The following is a 20,968-nucleotide window of genomic DNA, read 5'->3' on the forward strand; positions in this document are numbered from 1 at the left end:
CCAGTGTTCTTAACATTAAACTGACTGTAGCTTCAATTATCTCCTCAACTCACAGCAACAGAAAAAGCCTAACAAACATGCCAAAGGTCGTCCAAATAAAGAATGTGCTCTTTTCTGACCAAAAAACAACAATAAAAAAAACAAGCTCTAACTTCAGCTTCCCAGACCTTTCTGAATCCCATTTGTCTTTCTTTCCATTTGTCTGTCAAACTGCAAGCTTGCCATCTGTTTGGCTCTGTCTGTCTGATTGCTTGACTCTTTGCCTCTCCACCCATTTGCCTGCCATCTGTTTGTCTGTCTGCAAGTATGCTACTCCGCTGTGAGGCTGTCTGTCGTTCCTGCTGTCCGTCCCTCCTCGGCCTCGGTTTGTCCAACACATGACGGTGCATTTCCTTCTGCAGAAAAACCTCAGTGAGGGATGAGTCTATTTTAGCACTTTGCAGCACTTAAGATCAGCACAACAACAACAACAAGAAATCTATTATTAAAAGACTGTAGCTGGAGAGGACCGGTGGGCACGACACACACAATCACACAAAGCCCGCTCTAAAGATGAGTAGGCAGTCTAGCTCATGACGTAACGTAGGCAGATCCGTCAACAGAAATAGACACTGAGTGAATGCTGGAACATCTGGAGCGGAGAGCCACAAGAAATGCTGAATGTGTGTCGGATACTTTGCTTAGAAAGCAGAGAAAGCATCATGTAAAAGTCACGATAACATACATAAACCAACAAACTAAACCTAAACATCTCTTGGGGGGAGGTTTTTAACCAATCATCTCATGCTCAGGGCTGCTCCGGGTGCCAGAGGTTGGTCAGTTAGATAAAGAATCCTTGCATATAAATTGCTTCATAACAAGCCATCTCTCCACGGCAGTGGCGTGTGTGTGTGTGTGTGTGTGTGTGTGTGCTCTCAGGAAAGAGATTTGTGCACGTGTTTGTTTATTAGTGTCCCTGTGTGTGTTGCTTTCCTCCCTCGGATCCAAGTGTTGTGTGTTTGAAACTAAAGTGATTAAACCTGACTGCCCACGGAAGAAGAAACATAATCTGGGAAAACAAACAAGAAATAAGCAGAGCTGATTATCTTTCATAACTTTTATGCATTCCTTAACCTTCGACCTCGTAAGCACTATGTTATTATTACCATTACATATTCTTGTCTGCAGCTACGCTACAAAGAACAAAAATATGGAGACACTAAAATTAGCATTTTCTACCTCGTTTGCTGATATAAAGCAACTAGTTTATATTAAAGCCAGAAGGTGTGACAATGCATCTAACACATTAACCAATAGAACATGTAATTTTAAGATAATATACAAAACAAAGTCATTACAAGACAAATATGCAAAAAAAAAAATAAAATAAAAAATCTATAGGTAATCAATTCTCAAATGATTTGGCTTCAGAATCAACAGCCCTTAGAAACAAGCTGTGAGACTAAATCACTGAAAGTCATCGATATAAGGTGCAGTTTGACGTAATACATGTCATCACATCAGTAGCAATGAAATAAAAATGTGTAGGTTTGTGCTCGAAAAATTCCTTTCTTCACAATGTTTTATTCCATAAATTTAAAACAAATGAATCAAAAATTCCAATTCAAAAAGGTAAAGTACTGTATATATTGTCAGTAGTTACATAATGGGAAAAAAATATAAGCACAAGTAATAATTTACAGCTTCTTATTGTTAGAAGAAATAATGGAACTCGGAAGCATAAAGAAATGTCCTTCAAAATAAAAGCACACATTTTTTGGTTATTACAAATGCTCACAGTATATAGAGAAATCCATTCATCTTTTTTAAATATAATTTAATCAATTGAGGGTCATCGTATTAAGCCTCCTTCTTGGTGACCTTTTAATTATATAAAAAGGTGTTAGAAATATGAGAGGATTGGTCCCTAAAGTTTAGACTGCTTGATTTATTGTTGGTGTTCATCAGTTTGTTAAAATGGCATATTATTAAGACACATTTATGTAATTGTTTTTAATTGAAATGTGAGAAGACAATATAATAAAATAATAAAATAATTAGTCCATCCAGATGTTTAAACCAACACGGTCCTGGGTCCACATTAAAACCAGGTTCATTGTGTTTAAAAAAAACTAAAGTATAACAGGTAACCAATGATAGGAGTCATTGAAACAAGTGTTTACACGCAAACGTCTGACACAGCAAGCTTTCCACCGCAGGGCATCCCAGAAAAATACACTACTTCCAAAGTTGACTTTAGTCAAAGGTGAAGCGACTCCATGCTTGCGCTGAGGAGGATGAGCTTAATGGGTATGGTGGAGGGAGCATCATGATACATAGGGAATTGAACTACCAACTTGTTACAGTACAAATGCAAGTGAAAGCTACACAAAGGCTGGTTAAGATGCAGAATAATGACTTCATAAAGCAATTTAGAAATACACAGACTCATTTTCTTACTGTTTTTGCTGCTTTGTTATTCTTTTCAATCATTTGTATGGTTTGAATTAGGGCTGAACGATTTTGGAAAATAATCTAATTGCAATTTTTTTTCCCTCAATTTTGCGATTGCGATTTAATATGCAAATTTTTTTTCAAGGGCCTCTTGTCATGTATTTTTCAATGAACACAAGCAATAAATCAATCTGTTTAATAATAAATAGAGGTGTCTCGATCCAATATTGATATCGGTCCGATATCAGTCAGGAAGCGGATATTGGATTTTATCGGACTGCATCTAAAATCAGATATACCGTATTTTTCGGACTATAAGGCGCAATTAAAATCCTTTAATTTTGTCAAAAATCGACAGTGCGCCTTATAATCAGGTGCGCCTTATGTATGAAATTAATATGTCAAAATGTAATGTTCTCTATTTTATGTGTTAAACCTGAACAATGTTGAGAGATATTGTTAATGAGTTGAATAAAGTTTGACTTATCTGACTATTTTGTTTCGCCTAACGCGTCTTAACAATAATAATAGTAACTCTCTGTTTGAGTAACATCACTTGATCAAGCCTTTTCTAACATTCCACACTACAAAATAAGTAATAAAAGTATGTATGATTCGTGCTGATATCGTATTGGATCAATATCGGTATCGGCCAATACGCAAGGTTGCAATATCGGTATCATATCGGAAGTGAAAAAAACTGTATCGGGACATCCCTAATAAATCATTTCAGATTTATTTTAATTTTAAATAAATATAAAATATAAATTTTAAAGCACAGATTACGACAATAAAGCAAACAAATCTGTGGCGTCACCGCTTCAAGATATCTAACTAACTTTACGTTTCATGAAACATGTGGACTGCACTTCTTAAACACTCTGAATTTAACAGGACAGCACAAGAAAAAAAAATCTTAAAAAAAAAAATTGCAGCCTTTGCGATTAGAAAATTGCGTTTTATGATATTGCTATAATATCGCAAACAATTTATCGTTCAGCCCTAGTTTGAATGCAGGTATTCATATATCATATTTCAGGAAACTGGAATTTGTACATATCGGTCAAGTTTCTCTGTCTTCATCCTGCTCAGTATAAACCTGTGAAACTAAAGTCAACCAGACATTCAGAAATATGAGGCTGCCTTTTACCACGTTTAACAGGCAGGTCAGCTCCCACTGCACAAACACTCAACATTTCCTCTGAAATGACAGCAGCCAGAACAAAAAATGACGCAGCAGAACCAGTGAATGCAGACAGACACCGTACAGCTGTACCTGTGCCCTGTTAATGCCAAGTGTACAAGCACAACACACCAGGTAAAGGGCATAGATCCCTGCTACACACATTAAAGTGTATTCACTGGCCTCAGGCCATCTCCCACAAACACACACACACATTTACACAGAGTTAGTTTTGTACAAGGCAAGGATTCATTAGGTACCGCTGAGAGACATCTAAAAGAGTGAGATGTTTAAACAGTGAGTCAAAGGGAGGAGATGAATAAACACACCTGAAGGAATCTAAATGTCAGTGTGTGTGTGTGTAATGTGGAGTTTCATGTATTTACCTCATCAACACACGTGCACAACAACAGAAGGCCTGTGTGCTTGCTGTGTCATGACCACACCAACAGGCGTGCAAAAGTGCAAACCTGAGAAAAGGCACATATATTATTACGCGTAATAATATTAGCACTTTAACTAACAACTAACCAGGCTAAGGGCGAGGTGCAATTTCTTATTTAAGACTAAATATTAGCATGTTTGCACTTTAGCTGTAATGATCACCTTATTTCTGGTCTGTCCTCAGCTAGATGTCATTATATTTTAAGTCTTTGTATTTTATTGTACTGTCCATGCTGTCTGATTTTAGAGTTTTTTTTTTTCTTCTGTTGTTTTTAAATGTAATTTCTGTTGTACAGAACATTAACCTGCCAGGGACTACGGATGGAAACTAGCCTGTGGCTGCAATCTGGCACATTTACATGTTCATGTCCATTAATGTGCATTTTCCCGTGTTGCAAATAAATAAATGAATGAATGAATGAATGAATAAAAAAAGCACATTTATTTTACTCCCCTGTGTGGCATACACACACACACACACACACACACACACACCTCCTGACTGGAAGGTTTAAACCCACTTAAGAGAAGCTGTGAGTCACTCTCTGACGCTGATATCACCATCACCATTCCCATCAGCGTTCCGCCCGTGACTCCTCCCACCTGCCAAATGCTCTATGGGGATCCGCTAAATGGGAGGAAACTGATGGACCTGATGTCAAATACAGAGGCCTGTGTGGTCTGGTTAGTACACTTAGGGGAGCAATACTTCCTGAAGCAAAGAGTAAAATAACAATGAAACAAAAAAAAAAAACAAAAAAAACATACAGGTTAGCTTTTGCTGCTGCTGAGGTTAAAAAAAAAAAAAAGAGTTTCAGTGATGCTAAAAACTGCAGATGCTCACCTTAGGGAAATGGTTAAACAATGACTTCATCCCAGTACTTTTCCAACTCATTTTTTTTTCCTTTTTCTCAATGTCAACAGTGCCATTATGGCCATTAGAGGTATAATCAAGTCCTCACAATGCTGCAATCTACAATATGTTACGAGCACAGCAATACCTCAAAGCCTCCTTCTGCGACAAAAGAGAGCAATCACAAAAAAAACCCTGCAGAGGATAAATACTATCATTATTAGTACTTTATAGAAACGATGACCAAGAAGGATTCAAACGTGGTCAGTGAGAGCAAATAAAAGGGAGAAAAAAGGGATAATGCAATACTATGACTACTATGACCTCTGAGTAAACATATAAAATTGTCACATTGATTCTTTTATAACGCGCTCTATTCTTGTGCACGGGAAATGACATCCGCCAAACAAACAAGACACAGAAATCAAATGGTTTTTTCCTTTATCCTCTTGCTGGCTCCAGCCACCAGAACATTAACACAATATTTATTGATGCTGCCACTGCTGCCTCTGCTGCATAATGAGCCCAGGCAGGGATGAGTGAGCAGAAAACTGAAGAGAGAGACAGAGAAAGAAGAAATGTGTAAACAGAAAAGAAGAAGAAGAAGAAAAGAAGTGAAAGCCAAAGCATTAGGCACCAAAGCCTCTTGTTCCATCTCCTGAGATCTGCTGACAAACAGTGGAAGAGGTGAGGCTGGGACGCAGCCAAAAAACCCAGGATGGTAAAAAGTGGGAGGACAGGTGGGAGGATGGAAGGAGAGAATAAACAGCAATAAATGGAGGAGCGATCCATAGCTTCTGTCTCCAACACAGCCTGGAGTTCATTAGCAACAGGGCGGAGGAGAGGGAGTGATAAGAAGCACAGAGAGGTGGATGGATGATGAGCTTTAGGGTCCACATGAGGGATGTGACGGACTTTTTTTACTTTCTCATTCCTCCCTCTCTCTCTCCTTGACCTGCACTAGTATCTCCACCTTAGAACGTCCATCCATTCATCCTGTAATCATTTATACATACTTTACTGTACACCTCATGCTGTGGGGCAACCATCATCTAAAGCAGAGCTGTCAAAATCATTTTAGTTCAAGGACACATTATGTACATTTCCTGTCATTTTTTTTTTTATTATTAAAGGAGCCCTGGTTTTAACACTGCCATAGGGAAACTACTATATAAATCAACCTTGGGGTCAAATTGGATGCTGAGTCCAGTATTGTTTCTCAAATGGGGGTACGTGGCACTACAAGGGGTACTTGAGAGAGAGAGAGAGAGAGAGAGAGAGAGAGGAAAATCAATAAATAAAGTGTCAGTCTTGGTCCCACACCAGGCGTGAGATGACCAGGAAATGATAAAAACTATAGAAATAAGAATTAAATCTTAAATTAAATTGTTTTCCAATCTTGGGGTCTGGACCGTATGTGGGGTCACCTGACATTTCGGAAAATTCAATTACATTAAATTATTCTTTTTATTTATAAAAACAACACAGAATCTTAAACATCTGGATTTCTATACACGAAAACATTCAAACCCTGCTCAGAAAACTTGAATTACAATATCTAAACATTCAAACCCATAAGAGATACCAATAGTTGTCACTGCGAATAGTAAAATATACCAGTGTTCAACCAGTAAAATACGGTGTGACATACTGTTTCAGTCTGCTGTTTACTCACCCTGTCTCCTTACAAACACACACAGACGTCCTCCATAAACCCATCCCATCAGGAGCTCAGGCAGCATCTGTCAGCCTGTCCATCACCGTGCTAGCACTCTTCAGACTTTTCCCGGTTTCTTCTCTTTGGAAGTCTAAATCAGAGGCATCGAGCAAGCCGACAAAGAAAGCCTAAACAACCAGTGGGAGCTAACAGAGTAGCAAGCCTGATGAATAGCACTTTGCTACTGTTTCTGGATGGTAAACTTTACATAAAGTATCAGTGTGTTAAGCTTTGGCTTGGGTTAACAATGAGAACGATCAATACTGAAGAGAACAGCCCTAAATATTCTGTACAATTTAGTGTATCATGATATCTGTGTTCGTCTTTGACATTTAAATCGTTGTTCACACCAGAGAGTAACTGCGCTAGCAAACACCATGCATGTAAAACATCTGCTGCTTCTTTCAGGTGATATTTCAGGCTATAATAAGCCCCAAAATGAAAACACCTGAAAGGTACAGTAATATTCACAGTCAAGTGCATCACATTTTCTACAACATTATGCATCCATTTACCTCTATTAGCAGCCTGCTGCTCTGAAATGTTCCCCAGATAGAAAACAAGTGTAAAGTACATTGGTCCTCATTTGCAGTAGAGGTTACCACTAATAGTGTATCACGTTGCTCTGTATATTAGATGAATGCTGCCATAATTAAAATAAATACATACATACAGAAAACCATACAGAGCAAGAGACGGTAACATACTGCAGTGGTTCATCCTGCATGTTTAAGAAGTCCCTGCTCCAACACACCTGAAGCTCATGTCGTCATCATGCAGCTCTACTGTAAGACTAACGAGCTATGCTTTACCACCAGCTGTGGTGGACCATGGGGAGCAGCTCTGAAACATGTTGGATGAGGTTCTAGAGGACCGGTCTTGGGTCGACACACCAACAAAAACGATCCTTCATTCAGTTTTCAGCTTGTATCCCAGAGCTCTGTTTAAAACAAGAGTTTTTAATCCCAATGCGACCATCCTGGTTAAAAAACATACATTACTATCACTTAAAATCTAGAAGCACTCTCTGATTACTTTCATCATGAAGTATGTAGAGTACAGCATCTCCCAGTAATGTGAGCAGCTGTGTAGAATGTAATTATCCCTCCCTAACATGACTGAGCCTCAGTGACATAGAAAAAAAACCTCATGTACAACACACCCCCCTCTCTACTTTGACGTCATCTCCTGCTCAATGAATTGAACAGCATGTTAGCGTAAGTGCTAATGATGCTTCAGGTCATCTGTAAAGCACATACAGGGACAAAACCTTCCATAAATACATGCTGTAGCCTAGGGCTGGGCGATTTTGCCGATAACGATATCGATCAGATACGATATCAGCACGAATCATACATAGTTTTATGTGCAACAGAAAACATTCAACAGTCTAAATTCAATAAGAACATTAAAATCGGCAGCAAAAAACATTTAAAAATCATCAACAACATGACCAAAAATCTCCCTCTCAATCATACGCAGTAGAATAAAAGAGTGCCTTTAACTTTGATTTCAAAATGTTTACATTGGATGCTGACTTCCGCTCTGCTGGCAGTTTGTTCCACTTCTTTGCAGCATAACAACTAAAAGCAGCGTCACCATGTTTACTGTGAACTCTGGGCTCCACTATCTGACCTGTGTCCATAGATCTGAGAGACCTGCTGGGTTCATACCTGACTAATAGGGATGTAACGATTCACTTAACTCCCGATACGATACGATTCACGATACGAAGTTCACGGTACGATTCTCTCACAGTTTATTTTACAAAATGGGACTGTAGACAAATGATGACTGAAAAATATTCCTTTTTTTTTGGGAAAAAAACTATTAAATACTATACTATTTCCTTTTATTTTTCATTGTCAAAAGAATCCCTTGATAAACTATTCAAAACAATGCAATTTATCTAAAAATAAATCTTGAATGAAATAAATAAAAGAATAATACAAATGAAGAAGAAGCCTATTAATTTAAATTCTGGTTCTATAGTAAACAATGCAAAACTGCATAATAGTTCATTTTCTTTTTAAAAGTCCCACTGAAAATGTATTTTTTACCTTAACAATTGGACATTAAAAAAAAAAAAAACAGTCATTGCACTGTATTTACGTCAGATATATGTTTGGACCAGCGCTGGTAACCCAGTGATCGGTTGGTATGCAGCTAATCTAGCAGTGAAGAAGAGATGCTATGCGCTAGCAGACAGAGCTAATAGATAAACGTGATTTTTACAGATATTCACGTAATATTACAGATATCATTTCGGTGCCAAGGGGGTAAGGAATCATATATGAACATGTTTAAGAGTAGAAGGCAGCCAGAAACAAAGTAGTAGCAGATTCCGCCCTCCGCCTCAGCATTTGGACAAGAGAAGGATAAATATACAGCACTCTAATGTTTAAAAAAAGTAATGCGATTCAATTTTCAGAGAATTGATGTTAACCGTGACACCTATGAATCGATTTTTAACTGTCTTATGATTAATCGTTACATTACTAGTGACTAACATCTCACTGATGTATTCAGGACCAAACCCATTCACAGATTTATACACCAGCAGCAGAACTTTAAAGTTTATTCTGAGGCTGGGAGCCAGCGTAAAGACTTTAAAACTGGAGTAATGTGTTCTGTATTACCAAAGACAATCACCTCCATCTTGTCATGGTTTAGTTGAAGGAAGTTTTCACTCATCCTGCAGTTTACTTTTTCTAAGCAGTCACACAACACCTCAATGGGACCATAGTCATCTGGGTTCAGTGATAGATATAGTTGTGTGTCATCTGCGTAGCTCTGATAATCAACTTTACAGTTCTGTAAAATTTGTCCTAAAGGAAGCATATGAAGTCTAAACAGAAAGGGTCCTAGAACAGAGCCCTGAGGGACCCCACAGGACATTATTAATCTGTCAGATTCAAAGTTTCTAATATTTACAAAATGACTTCGCTCCTCCAAGTAGGACTTAAACCATTGCATTACTTTTCCATTTAGTCCAACCCATGTTTGCAATCTGTGCAACAAAATTGTATGATCTACAGTGTCAAATGCAGCACTTAGATCCAATAGAATGAGAACAGATACTTTTCCTGAATCAGTGTTCAACCTTATGTCATTGATCACTTTGATAAGAGCAGCTTCTGTGCTGTGAGGAGAATGAAAGCCTGACTGAAATTAATCAAATATTTTGTTGAAGGTTAAGAATTGAGTCAGTTGGTTGAAGACCACCTTCTCAATGATCTTGGCCATGAATGGAAGGTTGCTGATTGGTCTATAGTTAGCCAGAATAGATGCATCCAGTGTTCTCTTTTTTAACAGAGGTTTCACAGCAGCTACTTTCAGGGATTTTGGTACGGTGCCTGATTGGAATGAGCAGTTAATTATCTGACACAAATCAGTGACAATTGACTTTAAAACAGTTTTAAAGAAATTTGGGGGTATTGTGTCAAGGCAAGACGTTGATGGACTCGGCTGCTGAACAGTTTCCTCTATTGATAAGCATTGCATATTTAAAAAAAAAAAAAAAAAAAAAGCTACATTTTCACATTTACAGCTTGTTTTTTTTTATTTTTTGGACTTCAAATCAAAACTGTTCCAACACATTGGGTCAAACTTGTAGTCTTACAGACTTACAACCTGCTTGGACACACGCGTGGAAAATCCTCCTCAGCAGGTGCCGAGTCTTTACAGCACAACCTGCTGATCGGTCTGTAGGTCAGTGAGTTAGTGAGCAGAGCCCAGCAGAGAGCTGATGACATGCCAACACACACACACACGCACACACACACGCACACAAAATCCTCCTTCTCTCAGCAGGTGCCCATCCTTCATCTGTGACACACTTTCCTAATCATACCCTGCCCTGGAACTTAAACATTGTGTGTGTATATGTGTGTGTGTGTGTGTGTGTGTGTGTGTGTGTGTGTGCGTGTGTGTGTGTGTGTAAAAAAAAAGCTGAAGGGTCCAGATTACGTCACATCCTCCTCTTTTACTACGTAGCTGCTAATGTGATACAACACACCACGTGGGGATCCTTACCCCCCTTTACAGCCAATCAGAGCTCAGCGCTCAACGCAGCAGACATAAACACAGACACACATACCAGCTCAACCCCCTTTTCAACCTACACAACACGTGTGTGTACAAGCACGAGGCTTTAAAATGCTCTGCGTGCTTGAGTGTCACATGACTGGAACTGGGTGTATGAGCCTGGCTGGAGGAAGAGGAGGGAAGTGATGGATGAGGAGGAAAAGGGAGAAATGGGCTGAATGAAAGTGGATGCAGACTAGAAACAGTGGTGAGATCAAACAGCCCTGAGATGTGTGTGTGTGTGTGTGTGTGTGTGTGTGTGTGTGAGAAAATGAGACAGCAGTGTTTCTTTATGTGAGTGGGGGTAAAGGGATGAATGGAGGCTGCACACCATGACTCATCTACAGTTTCATACTAAGCAAAAGAAAGGATGTGGGCAAGTGCATGTATATAGATCTATAGCAGGGTTTCCCAAATGGGGGTATGTGAACCCCTAGGGTTATGTGATGACACTAAAGGGGGTACTTGAGAGAGAGAGAGAGAGAGAGAGAGAGAGAGAGAGGGGAAAATTAACAAATAAAGTGTCAGTCTTGCTCGAAATACAAATACAAATAAATCTATTCAAATTTTTTATTATTATTATTTCAAAGACACAATCTTTAACAACTGTTCTATACTTTCACTTTGCAAAATATAAACATAGTTTAACTCAAACATGACCAAAAACAAACTTTAGAAGAAAAAAATAATTATTTGTGGTCGCCAAAAAATTTTGATATCAAAATGGGGTCATGATCCAAAAAAAAAGGTTGGGAACCTCTGCACTAAATACTGTTTCTTTCCACTTATTTACAAAACGAGATTTTTTTTTTTTTTTTTTTTTTTAATGTGTTTTATCACTCATTCATTCCATCATTGTGCTCTATAGTTGTTTTGAATAGTTTTCTATGCAAAATGTTGCAGTCGGACAAAGGGGGTACTGTTCTTGGATTGAGATATAGGGTACTTGAGCCAAAAAAAAGTTTGAGAACCACTGATCTATAGTGTGTGTGTGTGTGTGTGTGTGCTCAGATGATTTTAAAAAGTGTGTGAGAGGTGGGTGGGGGTGGAGGAGAGAACAAGAAGAAGAAGAAGAAGGAGGGGGGGGGGGGGGATCTACTGTCACAACTGGGAACATTTAACAAGTCCCAGGATGATTCCCATCCTAATTGATTCAAAGCTGGAGCCACTCCAGCCTCACATCTTAAGCTTAGAAAAAGGAGATAAATGGCTCCATCCATTAATGATCAGCACTAATAGGCAGGCGTGATATTCTTCAGAGGTTCAACTGGCAATTAGGAGGTGTAGGTGGTCACAATGCAGAGGGGGGGAAAAAAGCCCCACTTACACCCTCCATTAATCCTCATCTACATCCACATTCTCTCCCTTAGGTGGAGATCCCTACCTCACTCATCCAACAGATAGAGCTCTGGCTTGGAGGATGTAAACAACAGCCACTCCCCCTTTTTCTGAAGCCAGACAGATCTGCACAGCAGCAGCAGGAGCAGGAGGAGGAGGAGGAGGAGGAGGAGGAGGAGGAGGAGGCAGAGAGGAGTTGCTCTAATTCCTTGATGTGTGCTTGCGTGCTCAGCCTTCCTAAAAACCCTTCACCCTGCATAAATCCTCAGATACTGTGAAGGTTTGGTGCTGGTGCCACCACCCACCCACCATCCATCCATCCATATCCACAACACTCTCCTCTCTTCTTTCCCTATGCAACTTCAAAACTTACATGTCTCAAAGCTTTTCTGCAAAAAATAAATAAATACAAATTTAAATAAAAAACAAAAAGCTGATTTGTTGTATTTTCATAGGGAAATTAAACCTGGACTGTTTCCAACTACCAAAGCGCACACTTTAATTCCACCAGGAATTACATGTGCAGCGTGATCAAGTTTCTCATATCGCACAGGGTTTTTTTTTCTCTCTCTCTCTCTAATTATTTACAGTGAAATCATAAAACACGCGTTCTTCTTCCTCCTCTGCCCACATGAGAAGCTGACGGTTGTAAAAGTGCGCACGGCTGCTGGCCTGGCCCTGAAATAGCAGCAAAGTGGACCCAGCAGGCCAAACACTCTAGTCTCCATGTGTGTTTACCTTGATCGCTCAGCTTGTGGTAGTCCTCGCTCCTGGTCCCCAGATATCAGGAGATCATTGAGATCCAGGCACATGCAGTTTAAGCAGAGCAGGTTTTTTTTTTTTTTTTTTTGCTCCGTTTCTGTTTTAGCACCCCCTCTCCCTCCCTCACACTTGGTCCACGCTGTGTGACAGGACACTTCCCCTCCCCTCACGATGCGTGCTGACAGCACTGCCAAGCCACGACAGCTGAGTCCGAATCCAAAGATATGACGAAGGGGAAAAAACAACCTTTGCAAAGTGTCCAAACGCACGGAGCTTCACCAGGACGCACGGAGGAGGAGTGGCGGTGGCGGCGCGTTGCGCGAGGCGGACCGTTCACAGGAAGGCATGTCGCATTTTTTTTTTTTTTTTTTTTTTAAGAAACACACGCAAACCAGCCTCAAACGTGGTGTCACAACCCACTGTTTTCCTCCTGAGTGCCAGGGGGAGGGAGCTGAGCACAAGGAAGGAGGAGTGCGCAAAAAAAAAAAAAAAAAAAAAAAAAAAAAAAAAGGCGATTTATTTCCAAACGATGAGTCAGAAAAAAATATTGCAAACCAACGTCCCTCCTTCTAAATTAAAAAAAAAAAAAAAATCCCTCGGTGACTACCTTTAGTGTCCTCTGATCTTCCTCCACCTCATCCTCGCCCTGTGCCCAAAAACAACGCGACCCGCTGGGTAGAACGCAGCGCTCAGCACCGGCTTGAAAACTCTTTTGGCGCCATATTTATGGCGTACTTTCAATTCACTGACTGCAAACTGCACTGGCTCTCTCTCTCACACACACACACACACACACACACACAAATGTTGGATCAGTGCGCCTCGGAGAGGACAGACCGGGCATTGAACCTCCACCTGCTACAGTGCTGAGCAATCTAGAGCGTGTGGGTGTCAAATATAGGGCATGCGGGCGCAATCCGGCCCGTAGCGTTCACTTCATTCAATAATTCATCAAATATAAACTTTAAAATAAAAATGTATCTGTATCAATTTAAAGTTGCATTTTAAAAATATCAAAATATATCACATAAAAAAACTAGATACTTTAATATAGGTGCAACACATGTTTATAAATGATTCAACTCGTAATTTATTTGCTTATTCTCTTTTTGGTGGTTATTTAAAATATATATATATATATATATATATGTGTGTGTGTGTTCCTATTTCCGTTGACACAGTAAGTTTCTAATTAAGCTCAATCCTCAGCAAATTATAAATTATAGGCAGTGGCTATCCGTACGGTTGCCGTATCAATATACCAACATTCTATCCTTACGCAGTGCTCCTCATTGGCCTGTTTAGGTCACGTGATAGGTCAGTCATTGGTCAGTTTCGGTCACGTTACTAAGACTAACCTAACCTTAACGCTATGTTTGTACTTTGGTAAACGTCCCAATAGCACCGGGGTTTGTCCGTACGGCAACCGTACGAATAGACACTTTCTAAATTATATATACACAAGTATTTGTGTTTCAAACTGAGGTAAAAAAAACAAAAAAAAAACTAACTTGCTAAAAAAAGGGAAACATCTGCAAGCACACACAAAACAAGACTAAAGTAATATAGTATTGTATAGTATGTATAGTATAGAAGTAATATGAAGTAAACCACTGAACCAATATAAGACAATTGTACAAGTCATGGTTTTCGAGTTTAATAAATGACACTTCCTGATGTGTTGTGTGTAACAATGTGTTTTAACACATGTAGTGCTAGTGCTGTATTTCTCTATCTATTTTAGTGCAGTTTTCCTATGATTGTTGTTAATTGGCCTGTTGGTATGGTTGTATGTAGGTTGAGTTATAGGGTGTAGTTTTAGCATGTGTACTTTTTACTTTATAGTGCATTAATTATAATAATATTATACAACATATTGTGTTATGTAAAAGCCCACTAGGGACAAGAGTCGGAAATTAGCAACGGCTATATACTCTGCAAAGCATCTGTTTCATTCATTGTTTTTTGAACTATGTCTAATTGTGTTGTCCCGAATTAAATAAAGTTATGTTATTGAACGGTGTCATTGTAGTCCAAACAATTCCAACGTTGCACACCTTTGAACCAAGCAGCAGCCATGTTGAAAGTCTCAGGTCAGTCTGAGCCTGATTCGCAGAGATATTTGAGGAACACACAGACAGACAGAGCTTCCTTGCTTTACAGTTAAATTATTTTACCCATGCCGACTTATTCGTCAAACAGTTGTAATGTGTCCTTTTAAATGAGACCGCAGATTAATAAAATGTGATTTATGGGAAGTTATTACTTTATATTTATATTAAACTAATACAACATCTTTGTATTAAGTAGTTTAATCATGTTTGAGTTCTTGAAGAGTGTAAATTGTACATTCCTCACAGTCTTTGGATAAATTGAGTGAAAGCTTGTGCTTCAGTAGAGTAAAGGTCAGAGGCTGCACTGCACTGTACTGAATGTGACAGTGTATCTCCACAGTGGATTGATTTGTACAGCGATCCAAAGGCAAAGCTTGTCAAGTGAATTACCTTTCTTCACATTTTCTCCAAAAAAAATCCATATCAAAGGGGGAAGAAAGTGTTTGATCGATATGTTATCTACTTCCATCCAGTGTCCTCTGCTCCTTATAAGAAAGGACAATGCTTTCTTTTATTTATTCACTTTTTGCCAGCAAATCCATCTTCATTATCCTTAAAAAGCTGAGTAAGTATCAAATGTGTGCAGCATTTAACTCCTGCAGTGACTGGTCACAACATCCAAGAGAAACAGTGACAAATTATCTTTATTTCGAGTTGAAAAATGGGAAGATTCGTTTTTTTTAAACACACATAAGCTGAGATGTCAGGTGCATGCAGACTCACTCTTGTATCAGGTGTCCCTTAGTGAGTGAGACACAAAGTGAAATGAGGCGGTGAAGGACACAGAGGAGGAATTTCTCTGGCACAAACTCAAATGCAAGAACAGCAGCATCGCACCGATACCTCCACTCTGCTGTTTTTGTTTCTCCACATTACACAGGCAGGCCGGTAGTGCTTTCCCCAGGGGGAAAAATAACCTGCAGGACCTTCCCCGTGCTCTTTTTAATGTGCACTAATGCAATTTCCTTGGCTGATGAGATTCACACGTTTATTCAGGAGGAGCGTCCATCCTGATCTGGGTTAAATGGTGCATGTATCACAAAACAAGTAAAAAATACGCATTAGGCCACATGTGTCAAACTCAAGGCCTGGGGCCCAAATCTGGCCCTTTAGACCATCTAATTTGGCCTGCAGGAAAAGTAGAAATGACAGCAAAAACATGAACCATTGTGTAAATGAAACTCAACATATATTTGCAGGCTGAAAGCACTCGTATAAATTGTTCCTATGTCGGTGATCACAAAGTTTACCTGCAGTGATTTTTTTCAAGAATTTTGGAAACAAAAAGGAAATTGGATATTGGCCTATAATTGGACAAGTCACTTGGATCGAGGGTAGGGTTTTTTTAAGGAGAGGTTTGATTACCGCACGTTTAAAGGCCTGTGGTACATAACCTGTTACTAAAGATGTGTTGACCCAGTTCACCATGTTAGTGCTAATTAGTGGAAGGACATATTTGAATAGTGGAGTTGGGATTGGATCTAAAAGACAGGTTGTTGGTTTAGAAGCACTAACTATTGAGGTCAGTTCAGATAGACCAATTGGAGTGAAACTGTGCAAATAAAAGCTACATGTTGGGGATATTTCAAGTAGTTGTGAAGTTTTCAACTGTAAGAAGTGACAAAGTGTCTTTACCTTGAATATAACATATATGAAACAAGGGGGAACCCTGACCCTAGAATCTATATCCTAAATTGAAAACTCAAGACTTGTTTTGAGAGGATTTATCGATTTTCGGTGAAACCTGAGCCCTACCAACTCCACCAAAATAGGTGCATCATTCAAAATGACTCTTCAAATTGCAGTTGCAATGCTTTTCTAACGACTTCCTCTCACTGAAAAAGTGGAATGGTGTCCTTGTGCTGGTGAAAGGGCTCCCTGTTGTCTCCGTGCTTCTGCTGAGTTAGGTGTCTGCCAAAGTTAACTACAGCAGAGTGTATTATTTCAGCATCAGTGTACATCTCAGTCTGAGCAGGCGGGCGGGGAGAGAGTGGGGTGGGGGAGTATGTGATGGCATTAATCCTAATGGCTTAGTTCACTCCATAAAGTGAGGACTTGTATGACTTGGCTGCTGCCCAGATTAACACATACCCAGGAGCTCTGGCTGTGTTTTCTTCTTTCTCGCTCTTTCTATGGGAAACTGTGAGGAGATGTAAGTGAGTGAGTGTGTTGCATGTTTACTTTGGTCGCCCTCAGGGTGAAACTGGTATAAGAAGAGAAGATGGTGTAGAATTAAAACTGAGTGTTTAGGCTCAGTGAAAGATGACGTTTGGGGGACTCTTATTTTGTCAAACTACATGGAGAGATTCCCAATCCATTAAACAATTCACGATCTGCCGAACAATAGGTTTCTGCCAATCATTTTCATAATTTCATATTGACATAATTATGATCAGTTTATTTTATTCATATATACTAGCCTACGTTTATTTTGAAACTTATTAGGGATAAAAACATTTAAGTAAATTTCATTTTCATCAGATCACGGCGACGACTCAGCTTTAGGGCCCCCAGTGGCTCGCGGGGCCCTGTGCGATTACATTAGTCTGCCTATAGTCGGAAACACCTCTGGATCTTATGATAATTTAAACATTATTGCTCCTCTAGTTCTTGAGGACAGGTGACTTTTATACAGACAATGAGTTCAAACACGTGCCATTAATACAGGTAACGAGTGGAGGATAAAAGATTTTCTTAAAGAAGAAGTTCCATTCTGTGAGTTGTCGGTGTCAAATACTTATTTTACGCAAAAATTTACAAATAAATTTTATGAAAATCATACAATGTGATTTCCTGGATGCCAAATACTTTTTTTTTTTTTTTTTTGCCTTACTGTAATAGTAAATCAAAAATAAAACATGGGCTAATGTTGGAGGCTAAAAATATCAGAAGGAATTTATGAATCTGATCTCCATAAAGTTCTGATATACATCTCAGTCCCTCCAAATTCACAAATTCAATGAAACTTCACAATATATTAGGAGGCATGCAATTTTTTATTTATTTATTTTTTTTGCTTATATTGCATGATTGCAGTCTTTTTTTTTAATTGTAAATTGTTGGGCTGTCACTTTATTTTAAAATAAATAAACATTCCAGGTTTTTTTTTCTGTTTTGGCCCATTTTATATCAAACTAGTTTATTAACGCCCATTGATCAAATGAGATAAACAACATTTATGTAGGTATTGTTGTTAACCACTAAGCGGCGCTGTTTAAAGTAAATCCACTTCCGCTATCTTCTTGTAAAACCGGAAGTGGGCTTTCTTTGTCTCAGCAGCAGCAGAACTAAACACACTTTAGCTCAACATGTCTGCTCAGGACGTAGAAGATTTCCTCCTCCAAAACCGAGCCGCTGCGGACCGGGTGGAGACGTATCGTGGTTACTGGGAGAGCGATAAACACTGGGAGCCACGGAGGGAATTCATCCTGAGAAATATCAGCGACTTCGAGGGAGAACATCTGGACCAGCTGCTGTCCCTGTCCATGGTCTGGGCCAACAATGTGTTCATGGGCTGTCGGTGAGTGACCAGAACAGATGTAACTAAGCTAACCCAGCATTGGCCTGAATAACGGTCTGTCTAAAAAGATAGGTTAGAAATTAGTTTTTATGCTTTAATAAACGCAATAAAAACAAAACCCAAAGCAACACACGTGCGGACCAGGAGAGGGAGCTGAGGCGAAGAGCTGGGCGATATGGACCAAAACTCATATCTCGATATTTTTTTACTCAAAATGGCGATGTACGATATGAATCTGCTAAATGTCACACAGGCGCATTTATTGAAATCCATCAAACGGTGCTTTTCATGCAGCTGAGAAGTAACAAAAGTGTCGACTCCGACTCCTAAATACAGGCATTTTGATCAAAAACAAGCTATAAAAATGTTTATTGTATACCGATATAGGCAATATTGTAATTTTCTATATTGCCAAAATAGAAAACTTGATAAAGCTTGAATATTTATCACCCAGCCCTATTGAGACTAATATACACAAACTAAAGTTTATTATAGAATTTTACAAAAGGAGTTTAAATAGTTTTGAATATTGCGTTAGAAACATAACGTATGTATCAGCTCTGTCCAAACATGGTGTTACACCTATTTTATTGTATTTTATGTTTGAATGTATGTATTTTGGGGGTGGAGGAGCATAAAGAGAAAAACATAATCATGTCTTTTTTTTTCTTACGTAAACTTAACAAAAAAATTAGTCTGTGTAATTTTGCAGATGTTGGTTGATAAAATTTTAACAGATTACATTGATTTTAATCTTTAAAAATAACAATATGATTAAGATTGTTGTTGGTGTAGATGTGAAAGAAATTGTAAAGTTGAAGGGTAAATTATAGATCATTATAATACAATTAAATTACCATTTGGAACATTCTTAAAATTGTTTTAACATGGTTGATTTCACCAATATGTTTATTTTGAGAAGGGAAACGACTCATGCCTTACATTTAGTCACATTAAGATATATATATATATATATATATATATATTCAGATACATATATATGTGTATATCAATCAACCTTTATTTATAAAAAGTGCTTTTCATACATAGAAAATGCAGCTCAAAGTGTTTTTGCATAGTTAAAAGTACACATACAGTATATCTGTGTGTGTGTGTGTGTGTGTGTGTGTGTGTGTGTGTGTGTGTGTGTGTGTGTGTACAAGTCAGTATTTTCTAAACAATGTGTGTGTATTGTTTTTTTTGTTTGTTTACATCTATATAAAGATTTTCATTACATGCATTTGTACTGGTCTGAAATTTAACTCAATGTTCAAGGAAAACGTGTTGTCCCAGCTTAAGTTGTAATAAATACATATAATTCTATTCCTGCTGCAGTGGTAATGACAAAGCTCCATGGTTAATGTGTTCTCACACTGATTGTCTAATTGCAGCTACAGCGCTGAGCTCCTGGAGAAAGTGACTGAAATGGCTGAAGGCATCGAGGTGGAGGACGCTCCAGTCTTTAAGACGAGAGATGAGATTATGAAGCAGCAACAGGTTAGTGTGTGAACACACAATCATGTTAAAGGTCAACTAATATGTCACTGATTCTCCTCTTCCTCCTCCACAGAATCAATAACATCACCGGATCCAGAGCGAGTGCAGCTGAGGTTTTATAGTGTTTTCATTTTTTATTTGTTTCTTAAACTGAGTGTAGGAGATTTTTAGGGTTTTATTGTCAAGACAGAAGAAATGCTTTTCGCTGCATTCCTTTGAATGATGCTGTTTATAAAATCGTGATGCACACGTTATTTTACATGTACAATTTTAAAGGAGGGGCTTTAAATAAAGTACAAATGATCTTCTCTTAAGGTGTTATTGTGTTTTGATTATTTAGAGACAATGCACACAGAAGGATCCAGGATCTTAATGTGATGTCACATTGTCAATGTTAGTCATTTTAAACAGGTAAAAATAATGTGAAAAAATCTGCATGATTCAACAAATTAAAGCTGAATAAAGATAGTTCATTAAGTAGATCAGATTTTTAGTGTGGAAGGGGATAAAAATAACTATACAATTTGTATGAAGATGAAGTGACTAAACAACACACTCCAAAGGGAGATGTTTGTGCATTTACAGAAAGTGAACAAGTAACGACAATAAAAATAAAGTTTAAAAACTCAGATGTTTTTGCTAAATCGTGTCAGTCCCTGACATATTACTGTTGCTAATGGCTGCTCCGGTGTGTTGATGTGTACTCTTTCACTGCAACTACAGAGTCAAATTCCTGGTATTGTTCTAAACGGTACCTGGCCAATAAAGCTGATTCTGATTCCAGGCAGCCTGCTTCACTGATGCAGCCTCCTCTGACCGTAAGTCCTGTTTATCCGCATGACGGGCAAACGCACATCATGGGAAAAAAAGAACATTACAGCCAAAGCAACAGATTCTCTAAAACACTAAGAAATGACACGCACAACCAGCATCAAAGTCTGAAAAATGTGTTTTATTATGTTTATACAGCATATTGTTATAAGTATACATTTGTTTAAATCACAAAATTTGATAACATATC

The 20,968-nt window shown here is 38.5% G+C and overlaps 2 protein-coding genes across 3 annotated transcripts in view; one reads left to right on the plus strand and one right to left on the minus strand.

Annotated features, from left to right (window-relative positions):
• Positions 1-13,283, minus strand: part of jade2 (jade family PHD finger 2) — a 157,500-nt gene extending 144,217 nt beyond the window's left edge. For both annotated transcript variants that reach the window (XM_028466125.1, XM_028466124.1), the window contains exon 1: positions 12,793-13,283. The gene's annotated coding sequence lies outside the window, so the exon portion shown is untranslated. The remainder of the gene's footprint in view (positions 1-12,792) is intronic.
• Positions 13,284-18,178: 4,895 nt separating this feature from the next.
• On the plus strand, positions 18,179-20,261 carry cdkn2aipnl (CDKN2A interacting protein N-terminal like). Its single transcript, XM_028466992.1, has 3 exons — positions 18,179-18,450; positions 19,842-19,947; positions 20,021-20,261. Exons 1-3 carry the CDS (start codon positions 18,239-18,241, stop codon positions 20,027-20,029), a joined length of 327 nt encoding a protein of 108 aa, XP_028322793.1. The 5' UTR covers positions 18,179-18,238; the 3' UTR covers positions 20,030-20,261.
• Positions 20,262-20,968: the final 707 nt, after the last annotated feature.

The sequence above is a fragment of the Gouania willdenowi genome, chromosome 14, assembly GCF_900634775.1.
Source record: "Gouania willdenowi chromosome 14, fGouWil2.1, whole genome shotgun sequence".
In the NCBI taxonomy this organism is placed as follows: domain Eukaryota; kingdom Metazoa; phylum Chordata; class Actinopteri; order Blenniiformes; family Gobiesocidae; genus Gouania; species Gouania willdenowi.

Coding starts and splice junctions, on each gene's coding strand:
- cdkn2aipnl (XM_028466992.1), top strand. CDS start 18,239: ATGTCTGCTCAGGACGTAGAAGATTTCCTCCTCCAAAACCGAGCCGCT. Junction 18,451..19,841: donor AATGTGTTCATGGGCTGTCG/GTGAGTGACCAG, acceptor GTCTAATTGCAG/CTACAGCGCTGAGCTCCTGG.